This window comes from Condylura cristata, unplaced genomic scaffold, assembly GCF_000260355.1.
Source record: "Condylura cristata isolate star-nosed mole 26May11 unplaced genomic scaffold, ConCri1.0 scaffold00003, whole genome shotgun sequence".
Classification (NCBI taxonomy): domain Eukaryota; kingdom Metazoa; phylum Chordata; class Mammalia; order Eulipotyphla; family Talpidae; genus Condylura; species Condylura cristata.
Genome location: NW_004567104.1, coordinates 71,363,651 through 71,378,898, shown reverse-complemented (window position 1 = coordinate 71,378,898; position 15,248 = coordinate 71,363,651). Strand labels below are relative to the sequence as shown.

The window sequence follows — 15,248 nt, the reverse complement described above, 5'->3', positions numbered from 1 at the left end:
GGAAGAAAGCCTGGAAATTTGAATCTGTAACTATTTTAGAGTTGTTTTCTTTGGGGAAGTCATTCAGTGTGTTTCCCAAGTTGGACCTTTGCCTGTCTACACCGCAGCCAGAGAGAGGCTCACTTGGGTGTATGTAAATAAGACTGACATCCAAATGCTTAGTTTTCACACCAACTCGCTTGCAAATGAGCTGTTAACAACTGTCCCAGAGTCCCTGTGTGGCTGTACAAGCAGCTGGGCCTGGACACAGCTGTTTTTTCTCACTTGCAGTATACTATCTTGTCTTGCTGGGTCCGTTCCCTGCAGCCACCTATGTTATGTTTGGGCCTCTTTGCTCTGATGGGTGTTGATGCAAAGTCCAGCGAAAGAGAATAAGGTGTCAAGTGAGCTTGAGCGGCAGTGAAGAAGAGATTTAGCTGTTGGCATTGAATCAAAAGATACTCGGGGAAGGGTGGGGGTGGGCAAATATTATCAGTATGTTCAGTGAAAATCAGTTTCAAATTTCAGTTTGGGGTATAAATCTTTTGAGAAGCCTCACACCGTTGCCAGTACCAAAACTCCACTGTGATAATGCAGTGATCTCAAAATGTTTGCTGCTGTTGCTATTTGCTATTGAACAGACATGTCCTTTCTTTTCTTGTCTCAGACACACCAGCTGGATCCCTCTACTCATTACCTGCGCCTGAAATTTCTGATAGAAAACAAAATGCAAGACTACATTCCCAAGCCCGAGGAGGACATTTATGAGCTGGTAATGTTTGGGGCTATTGTCCAGGTTCATGCCGGGGGAGATTATTTATAAATGATATGTTTGTGTGTGTGTGTGTGCTGGTGGCTGGTGGAGTGGATTCTGAAGCGAATGGGCCTCGTTCTGCGGGGTCCTGCCTTCTCTGGTGGAGAGGGCATGCTCGTTTGGAGTATTTCCTCAGGGTGGCAGTGCTGTGTCTGCTGAGGCAAGGAGCCACACTCCATGGGCCAGAAGAACTGAAACCCGAGCGGACGCTCAGAATGCTAGTTACTGTTTCCTTGCTGCTTTTGGTCTTTGTATTCCAGCACAAAGATCATGGCTCTGGCCAGGGAAAAAGCACTATCTATGATTAGATGTGGCTGTGCCCTGCAGGGTGGGGGAGCCCGCTGGCCTCTGATTCCAGAGCTATATTGATTGTGAGTCTTGAAGTTGGAGGCACAGGGGTAAGTCTGCGTTCCTTTATGGGACTTGCTCATGGTAGTAGAGACGAGAACCTGCTTATTAGGCTGGCCAAAAAACAAAACAGGTGATACTTCATTTCAAGGTTTTGCGAAGATTTGTACAGTGCATAAAGTAGATGCTCAATAAACGGTGGTGGTGGGAATAAAGCACTGCCAGGTTCCTTCAGCATCCGGCGCTGGGGCAGAACGGGGCTCCAGGAAAGAAACCCTGGGGGCAAGGAGCCTCTCTCAGAGTTAGTTCTTGTCCGCTCCTGTGATTCCTCTGGGGGCCTCAGAGCCCGTTGCCATGGAGATGTGAAGGATAGCAGTGTGACGTCAGACCTGCAGCAAGCAGAACTGACACTTGAAATGCCAATATTTTCTTTTTGAAAAAGGGAAATAGTGATCGCAGATGCAGTAGAGAATTTGTTTTTAATCAATGTTTCTGAGATTTCCTTGAGGGTGAGTAAAACGCACCGCTTTAAGCACTTCGTTCGATGAGTTCTGATAAGCATTCACAGTTCCAGTTCCAGCACAATATTCATCATGCAGAACGGGATGTCACCCTCGGTGACCTCCGATGGCTCTTCAAGTATTTTAGGGAACAGGAGAAAAGGGGCATTTCTGTCACACTTTTGTCCTCTCGGCCATAGAAGGTCAAAATGACGAGACTTTGCTCCATCGTCATTTAAAACAAAGTCTTGTCAGAGGAGGGAACGTTCACCAGACACTGGCGATTTCATTTCTCGCTGGTGTGGACATAAGCTGTAACTTCGTGGCCCTTGCAGTGGGGGAAGAAAACCCTTTCTACTTGTGCAAAGAATGTTCTTGGCTGATCAGTTGTTACCGCTTCACTGTCCCCTGAGGGCCGGGCGCTAGCCCGCCCTTCCGTGGCCAGTGGGCCTCCTTGGTTATGTTTCAATAGAAGTGATACCTGTTGGGTTACTTTTCCATCATTACTTGGTGGCTGGGTTTAGTTTATGGCAGGATAATGAATATGGGCCCTGGCTTTTCAAAAATTCACATTAATTGTGACTTTCTTAAAGTGCCAGGAATACTTTGCAGAAACACAGTGGATTGATTTACTCATTCACACAGCAGTTATTTATTTAGCTCTTTTTGTGTGTGCCTGGTTTCATTCTAGCCGTTCTTGGCCTTCAGAGGCACACAAAAATTGTTGCCGCTTATTGAGGTGACATTCACGTTGGCAGAACAAATCCACATGTATAAAACATATATTTTTTTATATTTGGAAAACATTTTTGAAGAGCATATAAATGTGATATATCAGAAAGAGTTAGGGCAGAGAGGCATCGGAAGTGGGTGTTGCTCTTTTACAGGTGGTGTTTCAACAGGGGGGTGGGTGAGTAACGTTAGAGTGAGTCATAGAGGCGTTTCAGAGGAAGAGGCTGCGTAGGCCCTGGCAGAGGAAGGTGACTGACGTGTGTGTGTGTGTGTGTGTGTGTGTGTGTGTGTGTTGGTGTGTCTGGTGTATATGATTGGTGTGTCTGTTTGTTGGGGTGTGTGGTGTGTCTGTGGGGGGTGTGCTTGTGGGATGTGACTAGGATTAATGTGCAGGGTAAGTGGTGGAGGAAGGAGACAAAGGCAGGCAGGGCAGGTCACAAGAGAAGAGAAATCCAGGGAGGGGGACAGTGTTGGGTGTGTGCTGTACAGGTGCTGATGTGCCGCTGAGACACAGAGGGGCCTGGGGGCCCGAGCCTGCTGAGCTGTCACTTAGGCAGTGGGCCTCGGCTGCAGGAGCAGGGCCTCCAGGGGAGACATGGCAAGAAATGATCGAAGAAATGATCGTAGTTTCCTGATAACTCAAGGGCCTGGGTAATCAAACTGTTTCTTAAAGTTTGATGATCTTTTATCTTTTTTTTTTTTTTTAAACGAGGGAAGACATGCAACATCTCTGACTTAATAAAATAAATGAAATGTGTAAGGCACTTTGTTAAAAATGCTTAGGTATAAAACTACTACATCTCAAAATTTCTGGTTTTGGATACAGTGGTTGCCATGGAAATACATTTTAAAGCACAGACCCTTCTTGAAATTTTGTACTTTTTTAAAAAGATTTATTTATTTATGCATACAGAACCAGAATACAGGTCAGAGGTGGCGGGGTGGTGAGAAGATTCACCAGAGATACAGTGGGGAGCAGAACAGGCAGATTGATGAAGTACACTGCTGAGGGGAGCAGCGGGAAGACAGGAGAGGACTACTGCGCCATGTGGGTCAGCTCCCAGGGCGGGGATCGAACTCGCATCGAAGAGGCTGCAGCTAGCTTGCAGTGTGGAGCCCCTAACCCGTTGGGCCACCAGGCGTATTTTTTATTAGTGCATTTTTTTTCTAACCTCAGTCTTAGTCTCACCAGCTGAAGAAAGGACTGTGGCCCAGTGGCATACCTGTATTATACTGAGACAGTATAAAACATAAAGACTTTCACACCAATTACCAAAAAAGTAAGAGATGGGAGCCTTGAATAGGAAAGATTCTTCACAAGATGCCATTTCCTTTGGAACTTTGAACTTTTCTTTTCCAGAGGCGAATAAAATAGTGTTGTACTGCCACCTAGGGGCGCAGTGTGGCTCTGCACGAAATTAACAATAAACACGAAGGCCCAAATCAGGCTGCCGGCCTTTCCGCGGGACACACAGCACGAGCCTCATTCTATTTGGTGTTTATAATTTGGGACACTTTTTTGAGTTGAGGACCAGTGCTATAATTGATTTCTCCTGATTTCAGAATTTGTTTGTCCGAAAACTTTTCAGAGGTATGAAAAGAAAATCACTTTCAGGTTATACCGTTACCGTATTATTATTGTACATTCGGCAGACATTGCATTTAACTAGGGTGTTCTGGGGTGGGCGTTCAAGTTCCTACTCCTGTCCTGCAGCCTGTTTTCTTGGCTCCACAATCCTGAGCACGATGCTCTCCCTTGCCTCCTGACTGCCGTCCTGAGCAGGAGAAGAGGAAGAGGCCATTACCTGCCCCGCTAAACTGCTGGGAGAAGATGGCTGTGTGGGCAGAGATGGGGGTGAGCTTAGATTGTCATGAAAAACACAGCTTTCTATTTTTGACCTTGGCTCAAAGTAGATTTTCATTTGAAATTCAGTGATGTTTTTGAATTCCATATGAGCTGCGGACACATTTATCTGTTTTGGCAATTTTATGATATATTTTGGAAGTGGCTTGTTGCTTACCTAAGATGTCATTTTCTTTTACTTTGTGCCTGTCAGTTCCACCTGGAGGCAGCTTGGAGTGCATTTTATTTGGTGTACACAACTTCTGCTCTGAGCCACAAATCCTGGGTTCAGATTCCAGGGCTGCCCCGTGCTGGCTTTATGACCCCAGGGAAGTGCTTCTCTCCGACCTTGTAAAATGGGGGTCACAGTTGTCTTCAATAGCATGAGTGTGAAGGGCAAACGTGTGGTACAACCTTCATTATATAATTGCCTGTGAGAAGGATGATTCCAGATATGAAGAACATCGATGAAATAAAATTTCTGATCGCTGAATTACATGTTTCTCTGGCATTTTGGAGGGTTCTAGAGAGTTGATTCATTTAAGTCCTTGAACTTTTCTAATTTGATTGTTAACAAAGAATATTCTCCACTGATGTAATTTGTTACGTTTTCAGTGTTACCCTTTGTCTCTTCCTGCTTGCCCAGGGGTGGGTTTTGGGCAGAGACAGTGTGTGGACGGCAGAGAGATTCGACCTCTCCACGCATCCATACCAATATCTCTGTGACCGTCTTGATTTTAATACTTTACTTTCCCCCACTACTGAAGACTTTTGATGACTGTCTAAGCATGACCTCCAGGTCTGCAAGAGCGCCAGGGCAGCAAAGGACGAACCGAGTGGTGCTGAGGTATAACTGAGCCCTAGAACTCCTCAAGCAGAGCAAAGGAAGATGACTTCTCAGCTTCCACTTTGACTCTTCATAGATTCGGTTCAGTGAAAAGACTGGGATGTGATGAGCGTTTGGCGTTCCAGAATCAATTGCGAAAAAATAGATGTGCAAAATGATGACTCTTTCTAATAACTTGTTTATAATGAAATCATAATTAGACTCCTCTTTGTAATTTCCAGCTGTACAAAGAAATTGAAATTTGTCCAAAAGTCACTCAGAGCATCCAGATTGAGAAGTCAGACACAGCCGGTGATAATTATGGTACGTTGATTTTTCTTTGATCTTTGGTATTTTTCAAGTCAAAGCAATTCCTGTATAAACATGTTCTTATTTACCATTCCACAAACTGCCTCTGGTGCCTGTTTAAAGCAGGTGACACATCTGGCTTCTGTGCTGTGCTGAAATCTGCAGTAGGAGAGAATGAGATCTAGTGTGGACACAGTGGCAACTTCGACTAAATTTCCCAGCTTTGACCACGGGACTTCTGCGATCCTAAAGGGAGATGAGGGTGTTGGGACTATCGTAGTTTATAACGCGAGTACTCTGGTAGTGAAAACACCCGCCTTTCACACCCCTGGCCTCAAGTGGATGCCCCATTCTACCTTCCCCCACAAAAATGTTACACAGGCTTATTTCAGTGTTGCATTGGGGGTATCCAGGATCACCCCAGGTTTGCCGACTCACTGAAGGCAGACAGGACTCAGCCTGCAGTCATATTCAGAACTGTGGTTTATTACAGTGAAATGACACAGACAGCATTAGTTGGGAAGAATGAGTATTGAGACAGGAGGCACTTCCGAGAGGCATGTCCCCACCTCTTGCCTCAGACGTAATTCCTCAGCAGCAAGCCGTGACGACGACAGTCTCTGAAACACTGTCCAGTGGGGCAGTTTGGTGAGATCCAGTGCCTGGGGCTTTGTGGGGGTCTAGCCAGGCAGGCACCTCTGTGTCACATGCACCAAAGTTCCAGACTCCCCTGAGGCAGGCAGGAGCTCAGCATTACCACATGCTTTACACCCACAGTTTAGACTGAACTGAGCACTTTAGGGTGCTGGGAACCTTCCCCCAGCCCGTTTCAGATGCCAGCTAGGGGCCAGCCTTGGATGCCCGTGTCTCCAGGAGGAGCGATGTTCCGCTGGGCTGTTTTGTTCACGCTCCTGGCGCAGGCGGCTCTGTCCTGGCGGGCCCACGTGTAGGATCCCTCCTATCTCTCCCTGCGTTTCCACCACTCTCCCTCATGTTGCTGCCCTGTGTGGCCGGGAGAGCGCCGGAGAGAGCCCACTCCATTCCTGGGGGCTGCGTATGGAGCCCCAACAGTCAGGGTGAGGTCAGCTGAGGCAGTGTCAGCCGCCAGAGCTCGGTGGCTGGAGTCCAGCAGGAGACGCGTCTCCCCGTCCAGCCACACCCTCTGTGGGGTGGCGGGCTTGGAGCTCCGGGGAAGGTGGCCGCCCCCGGGGCCCTCTCTGCCTGTCTCCGGCAGAGGGAAAGGGGGAAGAGGCGGAGTGGGTGGGGGGCTCCTTCCCAAATCACTGTCCAAAGCAGCTCACAGGAAGCCCTGTCTGAAGGGGCCCAGGGTGCTACATGCCACCGGCCCGGAAGGGGCACTGGGTGGCTGGTGGCAAACCCAGTCTCCCAGAGGAGGGCTCTCTGACCAGTCTTAATTTTTGTATCTGCAGCCCCTCTCCCTCCCTCCGCACCCTGCTCCCCCAGCCCAGCCCATTCCCACCTCCCTGCAGCTCATTCTCCATCTGAGAAAGCTCATGAAGCTTCTCTTGGCGATAGAGAGACCCTGATTTTGAACTCCTGCCCACTTGCATTCCACCTGCCTGCTCTTTACTTCTTGACCTTAAAACTGATTTGATGGCACAGGGTAGATGTTTCCCAAAGGCTTGTTATGTGACCTGAGTAATTAACTGAGTAATTAACTGTGGTCCCGGAGCAGTGCTGTGAACCAGTGTCTGGTCCCCCAGAGCCCCGTGCTCCCCGCCGAGGATCCTCTTCTCTTTAATTGACTAACTTTCTGTTGTGCAAGTCTACACTGCGGCAGACAGCAAGGGCCGGCGGCGTGGCAAAGCTCCCGGGCTCCAGCTTTCAGATTGCCGGGTTTGGGGCTCCGAAGTCGAAACTGGGCCTCACACTGCTCTGCTTTTCGTGTGTGACGGCGGCTCTTATAGAAGCAGCTTCTGCTTCCACACAGAGGGTGTGGGGGTCACCAGGCGTCCGCCTGGGATGTGTCAGAGCTCTCAAACCCTGACATTAAGGAGCTGGGGTTTGGGCTGGGATTTAGCCTCCAATCTGGAAATCTGGACAACTGCTGTCTTTGGAATCAAAAACCACAGACTTCTGGTTATAAAATAATTAGCCCCGGACAGGTACAGTGTGCTGATGTAGTTCATAATGCTATAGTGTGTATTTGAAAATTGCTCAAGAGGAGATACTGAGAGAAAATAATAGTGCAAGATCGAGAAAGGGAGGCATGCACGTGTGGATACCTCTGCTGACTCTGGCTTAAGGTGACCTGCAACAGGCCTCAGCACAGGGTGTCCCTAGCAGCTCCATTTAGGCAGCTACCCCCAGTGATCACTTCATTTTGAACAGAAAAAAATAATCGGTTTCAGAATTTTCTCTAGGGTAGCATTTGTGTGTGTGTGTGTGTTTATATATGTATATATATATGTATATATATATATGTATATGTATAAGATTTACTTATTTATGCATTCAGAACTGAGGCTAGAGGTGCAGGAGCGGTGAGAAGTTTCACCAAAGACAGAGGGGAGCAGAACAGGCAGATCAGTGAAGCACACTGCTGAGGGGAGCAGCGGGCGAGACAGGAGAGGTCTGCCGCGCCATGTGGGTCAGCTTCAGGACCGGGATCGAACTTGTGCAGAAGCTACTGTAGCAAGCTTGCAGTGCTGCACTTTAACGTTGCACCAGTAGCGAATTTGAAACAAAATAAATGTTTTTTTGATGACATCATCCTGATTCTGTATCTGTTCTTTCAAACAAGAGGAAACAGATTCTCTTCTGAAAGGCAGACCAGCTCACCTATATGAAGGCTCATGTCGCTTAGAGTGTAAATTTTTTTTATTTGAGCGAGACCTCTTGCAATGTAATTTGAAAGTTGAAAGTTTCCTATAAGAATGGAATCAAAACACGAGACCAAAGACTTGGAAAGTCCTCCGGACACTGCTGTGTCGTCCCCTCCCCACCAGAGGGTGTTACCACACCGCGGTGGGCGACAGCTGTTGGTTGTTCTGCCTACGCGTGGGCATCAGTTTCCTGATCCGTCAGCTAAACGAAACCACATGTTCGTTATGACATGGTAGTGGTAGCTGCTTGTGCTTTTACACCAGTTTTTTCCTATGCAGACAGAAATCTACATCACGAGTTACTTATCTCCCAGAGATGAGATGATGGCAGGTCTTTAAATGGCATTTCTTCCCACTGTCCTTTGAGGAGTAACTGCCACAGTGTTTTATCCTGAGGGGCCACGGGCCTGGCTCCATCCCGCTGACTCATCAACAAAAGAGTGTACTTCGGCCCTCCCTGGTGGCGCAGCGGGTTAAAGCACTGCACTGAGAAGCTAAAGCCACTTCCGCATGAGTTCGATCCCCGCCTGCCCCGGAGGTGACCACATGGCGTGGCAGACCTCTCCTGACCCGCCCGCTGCTCCCCTCAGCAGTGTACTTCGTCGATCTGCCTGTTCTGCTCCCCACTCTGTCTCTGGTGAAGCCTCTCACTGCCCCGAGCCTCTGGCCTGTACCCCAGTTCTGTATGCATAATAAATAAATCTTTTAAAAAAAAAAAAAAGAGTGTACTTCCCAGAAGCAGAGGGGCTTCTCGAGGGCACTGGGGCTGGCAGCCGTGGGGTCGGGAGCAGCAAGACCTACAAGCCACCTAGTGACTTGGGGCCTCATTTTACCTTTTTTCCCTGAAGGACGTAGCAAAGTCCGCGATTAACAAGCTCACGGGCTGTGAGCTCTGGGAGCTTGAACAAGTAAGATCATCTTAGCGTCAGACAAGAGGCAGTTGTGAAATCAGTCAGAATGCACGGGGGTGTGTATAGTGAACTGCAGCCTTCCCTGTTTGCAGACTTGTTCAGAAAGCAGTTTCCACAGAGCTGTGCAAATGATCACACACACCTCCTAGAGTCGTTCACCGGCAACACTCACAAGGTGAGCGGAGGTGAGCTAGGAGCAGTTCATGCTGGGGAGGAGACAAGGGCAAGGTGACACTGAGCAGCTCTCGATATTAGGTGAAGTAATTCTCCATGTGAGCTGACAGGAAGGCTGTACGAAGACAGGTAATTTCTGGGAGCAGTGACTTCTTTTGGAGCAGTTAAAAAAAACAGTTAATCCATTTCATGAGCAAGATGAACAGGGAGGGACCATTACTGCAGAAGCTGACCCCGTGTTCACGGCAGATGCTTCCTGTTGTTTGCGAGCCCAACCCTTGTCTCTTTGTGGCCCAGGCTTCTCGCTTTCTTCTGTGGAAGAGGATGGTGTTCGAAGGCTCTACGTGAGCAGTGTGAAGGAGACAGGCCTAGCTTCCAAGAAAGGTAAGGAAGTCACTGACTTGCCGGTGTGTCTGTCTGTCTGTCTTCCCGCCCTTCTGGCTTTCTCTAGTTGGGGGGGTGAGAAAGACGCCCCAACCGTGACACTCTAAAGCCACTGGACTTTGTCCTGTTGAAAACCCTTCCAGTGACTGCAGGTACGAGCCCCTGACTCACGTGTGCAAGAGAGGTCGTGGGATTCGGAGCCCTGGGGCAGGAGGGAATTGCAGCCTGATCTTCAGGGTGACTCTTTCCCGCCATCTACAATAGTTATGGAGGTCTGGGGGAGGGGGGTCTTCTGGAGCAGGGAAGACCCCTTGTGCTTTGGTCTCCACTGGTCAAGGGTGACGCTGGCCATAGCCTGAGCCTGTTGACCCTGTGCAGAAGATGAGAACGTAAAGCTTCCATTCCAACCACCGCCCCCCTTATAGAGCCTTTCTCTGCTGCACCTCAGTAGATACGCCACGCCTGCAGCCTAAGTCCCTGAGGAAGCCCAGCACGCCCCCTTTTTCCTTCTTAGAGAATCTTTTCAAGATTCACCCTAAAGACTTTCCTCCTATATTGGTTTCTTAGAGCTATAATAACAAATGCTTATAAGCTGGGTGCTTAAAAGCAACAAGTTTATTCTCCCACGAGTGCAGGGGGCTGGGTGTTGGCAATCAGGGTCTTGCCGGAGTTGTTCCCTTCTGGAACCTCTGAGGGGAGCATCTGTTCCCTGCGTCTTCCTAACGCCGGCCACTGTGGCGTGTCCCTCGGCATGAAGCTGTGGCTCCGGTTTCTGCTCTGCATCCGTGGCCATCTTTCCCTGCTTGCGCCTTCTCGTCAAACCACCAGGGAGGGGATTTCGGAGCCATCCTGAGTCCCCGATCCGTGAAGACCCTAATGCCCAAGGTCACATTATCCTGATGTTTGGGGGTGGGTTGTGGATTTTGGGGTGGGGACACTATTGAGCCTCAAGCTCCCGGTGAACAACCAGGGAGCTTCTTGCTGTGTGTGGGATGGTTGGTGTCATTCAGCCCGTGGCCAACTAACACCCACTGAGTGGAAAGGCTGACACTTCTGTGTGTTTAGACTCCTGCCTGTTCGTCAGGGGCCTGCTGAAGCAAGCACCCAGGGGAGGCTGACCTGCCCATTTCACCTCCTGTTCAGTGCAGCCGAGTTCTGGGTGCACATGGCTTGCACCCTACCTCTGCCCGGTGCTGCTGGCACTGCTGCAGGGCGGCCCACAGACCTGGCTGTGCGGGCGTGGCCCAGCGTGACCAGTGGGGAATCAAATCAGGCTCATTCACCCCCTCGCTGCTGTGGAGGGCTGTCCTTCCATGCTTCCAAGGCCAAAGCCAGCCCTGCTGCCAGAGTGAGACTCGCTGCAGCTGCGTCTCAGCTAAGAGCAGAGGCGATGGGGTTAATTCCCCAGCAGACCCTGGGCCTGATTTTATCTTGCTCACAGCACCTAGGGTGTGAGGGTTGGGAGGGGCGGGGGTGGGAAAATGTACCTGCTGGTTGCACATCCTGTTACAGTTCTCTGAGTCCAAGAACCCAGGTGTTAGATAAAACCAAGTGGCTGCTAGTTTCTCCCCTGCCCCTGGTGAGCTCTGTTCTCTACAGATGCATGAGTGATGGCCGGTGACCCCCGAGCCCCAGTTATATCCATCCCAACGCCGACCTTGTAGACGACCCGGCCAAGGGTGGTGCTTGGGCATTTCATGTTATGTGCCTGAGGCCCTCCTGTGGTGGAGAGAAGGCCCTGGCTCCTTGGGACCAACTGATTTGAAACTTCCATTCTGTTCTGCCTCCTCTTCCTTCTGGCCAACATTCGCTTCCATCCTGTCTTTTTGACCTTCACATCCAGCCCTTCAGCCATTCATGAGCGTGCAGAACAGAACTGAGGCCATGGCCCACTGGAGATCATCCAGGGGGCAGTGTGTCTCTGGAAATGACTAGAATGCGGGGCCATCGGGACATTAGAAGGAATGCAGCCTTGTTAGTGAGACTGCTTTGCCCACTGACAGCCTACACTTATGTTTGTTTTTTTTTGGAAAGATTATTTATGCATATAGAACTGGGGTACAGGCCAGAGGTGCAGAGGCAGTGAGAGGATTCCCCAGAGACAGGGTGGGGGGCAGAACAGGCCGACTCATGAAGTACACTGCTGAGGGGATCAGTAGGTGGGTCAGGAGAGGTCTGCTGCGCCATGTGGGTCACCTCCGGGGCGGGGATCGAACTCATGCTTCTTAGTGCTGTGCTTTAACCTGCTGCTCCACCAGGGGGCCCTACACTTGGCTTTTATTGAGTTTTGTTCACCTTCTTGGACTTTGGGTGTGTTATGAGTGGAGCGTTAATCCCATCGTCCTGTCTTGCCCCCACTCCTCAGCGTCTGGTTGGCTCTCAGTGGTTCCACTTGTAGAGTGACTTTTGGAACACGATAACATTTTTCTTTCACTTCTGCTCCCCTTGGACGTGCTTGTCTTTTTCCTCACTCTGCTCTTGGGGACTAAAATGCGGCCGCTTCTTTGCCGCCATCGGAGTGTTTTCTGGATGGTTCACAGACCAGAACCCGGTTGGTGCAGCTGTGTGCCATGCTTTTGCACCCAGCTCAGAAGCTTTACAGTTCTTGCCCTGGCCAATTGGGGATTATTTCTGAGCAGGACGCAATTTGTCATTTAAAAAGGAGTTTTCCTCTTTCTTCCAGTTACTTAAGGAGAGCTACTGTCTGTTGAATGGGTTCAACCTGCCAACTGCTTTGCTCAGACTTACCTGGAGACTTTCATCTCATCACACTTAATCCACTACCCCTCCCGCATGTGTGGGACCCGAGGTGGGGAGATTCAGTGACAGGCCCATGGCCACAGAGTTGTTAGCTGATGGTGCTGTGAAAGCAGAACCCCTCTGAGGCCTAGACACCAGTGCTGGGTCACCGCCTCTCACTATTAATTCTGAGAACTCACGCGGTCGCCATCTTGATTAGTCTGCTAGGGCAGACGTAACAAACCGCCACCAAAACCCGCCACCAAGTGGGAAGCTTAAAGCCACTGAAATTCATTTCCTCACTGTCCTGGAGGCCAAAGAGCAAGATCAAGTTCCCTTGAGGAACTCCGGGGTGGCGGGGCCTTTCTCTCCTCCTCCAGCCTCCAGCGGCCCCAGGTGTTTTGGCTTGTGATCACATTCCTCCAGTCTCTATTTCTGTCTTCACATCTCCTCTCTTCTCTGTCTTTCTCGTCTGTGTGTCTTGTACAACGGTTTTGGCAGTGGGTTTAGGGTGCTTCAGATAATCCATCGCTATGATTTGAGAGTCCTTAATTTAACAGCAACTCCAAAGTTCCTGTTTCTAGAGAAGATCCTAATGACAGGTTCTGGAACATAGACATGTCGCTCTGGGGTCCACTGTTAAACTCTGCACACCCTCTTGCTTTGCCCATCGTAATAGGAACTATTTTATGTAGTACAACAAATAAACGCAACTCATGGATGGCTTCAGTCATTACATTTCTTCTGTTTCTCCTTATGTTACCTTCTCTACTAGCCAAGAGTTGTCTTCAAGGGAAGGCTTAAAAGATAAACTATTTTTCACATGTAGAATTTTACTTTCAATTCAAATGCTCTGATGCCAAAATATAAAAATGAAAGAATTCTCAGAATTCCGACTCTGATCGGGAGAAACACATTCTCGTTTCTCTTCCATTCCCTTCCCACCCATAATGTTTCTTGGAGTATTTTATGATAGAAAATGAATTTCAAGTACTTTGGAAACCCAAGTAAAGAAGGCCAAGGGCTGTGACTCTGCATTTGGGAAGTGAGAAGTCTCTGCAGAGTCACTTTTCTGCAGAAATGGAGGTGGGGCTGCTGGAAGCCAGTAGGACGGGCGGCTTTGGGTTCTTGCGATTCCTCAGCTATCTTTGCTTTGTTTGCTTCCTTTTTTCAAGTTTGTTTTTCCACACTAGTCTACAAAATAAGAATTGAGCTGTTCCCTTCTTAGCCGAAAGGATTCTTTATTTCCATTCAAGTTCTTTCCTGATGTCTCCCTTTCTCAAGCTTCTGGAGTGTTCTTTTCATGCTCAGCTGAGCTGCCCTGGCATCATTGTGCACTTGCTCTCGTAGGTTGGGCTTGTTCGGGATGGCTCCCTTGGGCTCCAAAATTTGGCAAACCACCTCCCTGCTCCTACTTGATTTGCAAAACTAGCAGAACCTTTGGGGAACTTCCAAAAGGTATTTAGCCAAATAGATTAACTGATATAGTTAGAAAGAAGACGAAAAGGACAAAAAATGAGTGTATTTGGTTCTGTCAACTCTTGTCTCTCTGTGTGGAATAAGGAGATTGTCCGTAGTGGTCACCAGAGGAAGCACATTGCATTTCAGTTTTATAGAAATGACTGATTGCCATTACTGGCTCACGTGTGCCCTGCGGCATAGGTGTGTAAATCATACCATGGTCATCAGCGGGCACTTCTACCTGCCTTAGCACTATAGAGCAGTAGCTCGAGTTGGCATTTGCAAGGAGAAATTGGCAGATGCCTTGAAGACGGAGATTCAAGAAGGGCGCACTTATTTGATCAGTGTATGTGCGGGACAGACATGCTGGAAGTTCCATCTAGAACTCTCGGAAACTGAGGCCCACGTGCCTAACTGGTGATGGCTTCTGAGCTCTCTGGCCTGTTTGCAGCAGCTGGGGAGGAGGGTGGGCCAGAGCCGGAAAGCCCAGTGTGCTCTCAGCTCCGAGGTGCTGTGATTTGATTTGCTGCTGCTGCCGATGTTGCTCTGTGTGTGTGAAATGAGACATTTTCTGTCTTGCGTTGGCAGGTCTGAAAGCGGGAGATGAGATTCTCGAGATCAATAATTGTGCTGCTGGTACTCTGAACTCATCTATGCTCAAAGATTTCCTCACTCAGCCCTGCCTGGACCTCCTGGTGAGGACCTACCCTGAGCTGGAGGGAGGAGCCGAGCTGCTGGAGAGTCCCCCGCACCGCGTGGACGGCTCTGTGGACCTCAGCGAGAGCCCCCTGGCTTTCCTCACCAGCAACACAGGTAGGGCTGCGCCTCGCTGGACCCTGGGCTCAGTCAGTCCAGCCAGGGCCTGGGCAGCTGCTCACGCAGCCCGCACACTTCAGGGTGACCCTGGGTCTGGGACTGTAAGATGTGTGTGTGACGCGAGTTGTGGCAGAGTATGGGTGTCTTGTGCATTTTGAAGGGGCCACGGCCTTGTTCTTGTGGAAGAGCTGCTCTTGCTATGTCCTGACACCTGCGGACAATTCTCCATTTTACCTGTCTGCGAGTTGGAAGAGAGGCCCTGTCCGTTGGTGATGGGTGGAGATGTTCAGGAGTCACATGAAGTTCTGGGGGTCTCAGTCCAGCCCCTCCTTACATGTCTCCTCCTGGCAAGTCCTCTAGTCCTACTTTCCGTGCTGTATGAGAGACATAGGGCTCCCAGGGCTGATGTCTAGAGAAATCATCCACTTTTCTCTTGGACTCTGACCTAGAGTTGGCATGTTCCTTCGCGGAGGGGAAGCCTTCTCTGTTCCCTCCCACTCTCCCCACTCCTGTTACATTGCTTTCCTAGCCCTACCTCCCCCCTGAATCCCCCTTCCCCTCCCCCT

The 15,248-nt window shown here is 49.6% G+C and overlaps 1 protein-coding gene across 2 annotated transcripts in view; it reads left to right on the top strand.

Moving 5' to 3' along the window:
- Positions 1-15,248, top strand: part of TIAM1 (T-cell lymphoma invasion and metastasis 1) — a 128,224-nt gene that overhangs the window by 63,442 nt on the left and 49,534 nt on the right. Inside the window, exons 10-13 of one of the 2 annotated variants that reach the window (XM_004675343.2) lie at positions 647-751; positions 5,285-5,366; positions 9,580-9,666; positions 14,455-14,679. In XM_004675343.2, the coding sequence (XP_004675400.1) occupies positions 647-751; positions 5,285-5,366; positions 9,580-9,666; positions 14,455-14,679 (499 nt within the window). The remainder of the gene's footprint in view (positions 1-646; positions 752-5,284; positions 5,367-9,579; positions 9,667-14,454; positions 14,680-15,248) is intronic. The other variant, XM_004675344.2, reaches the window with a different exon arrangement.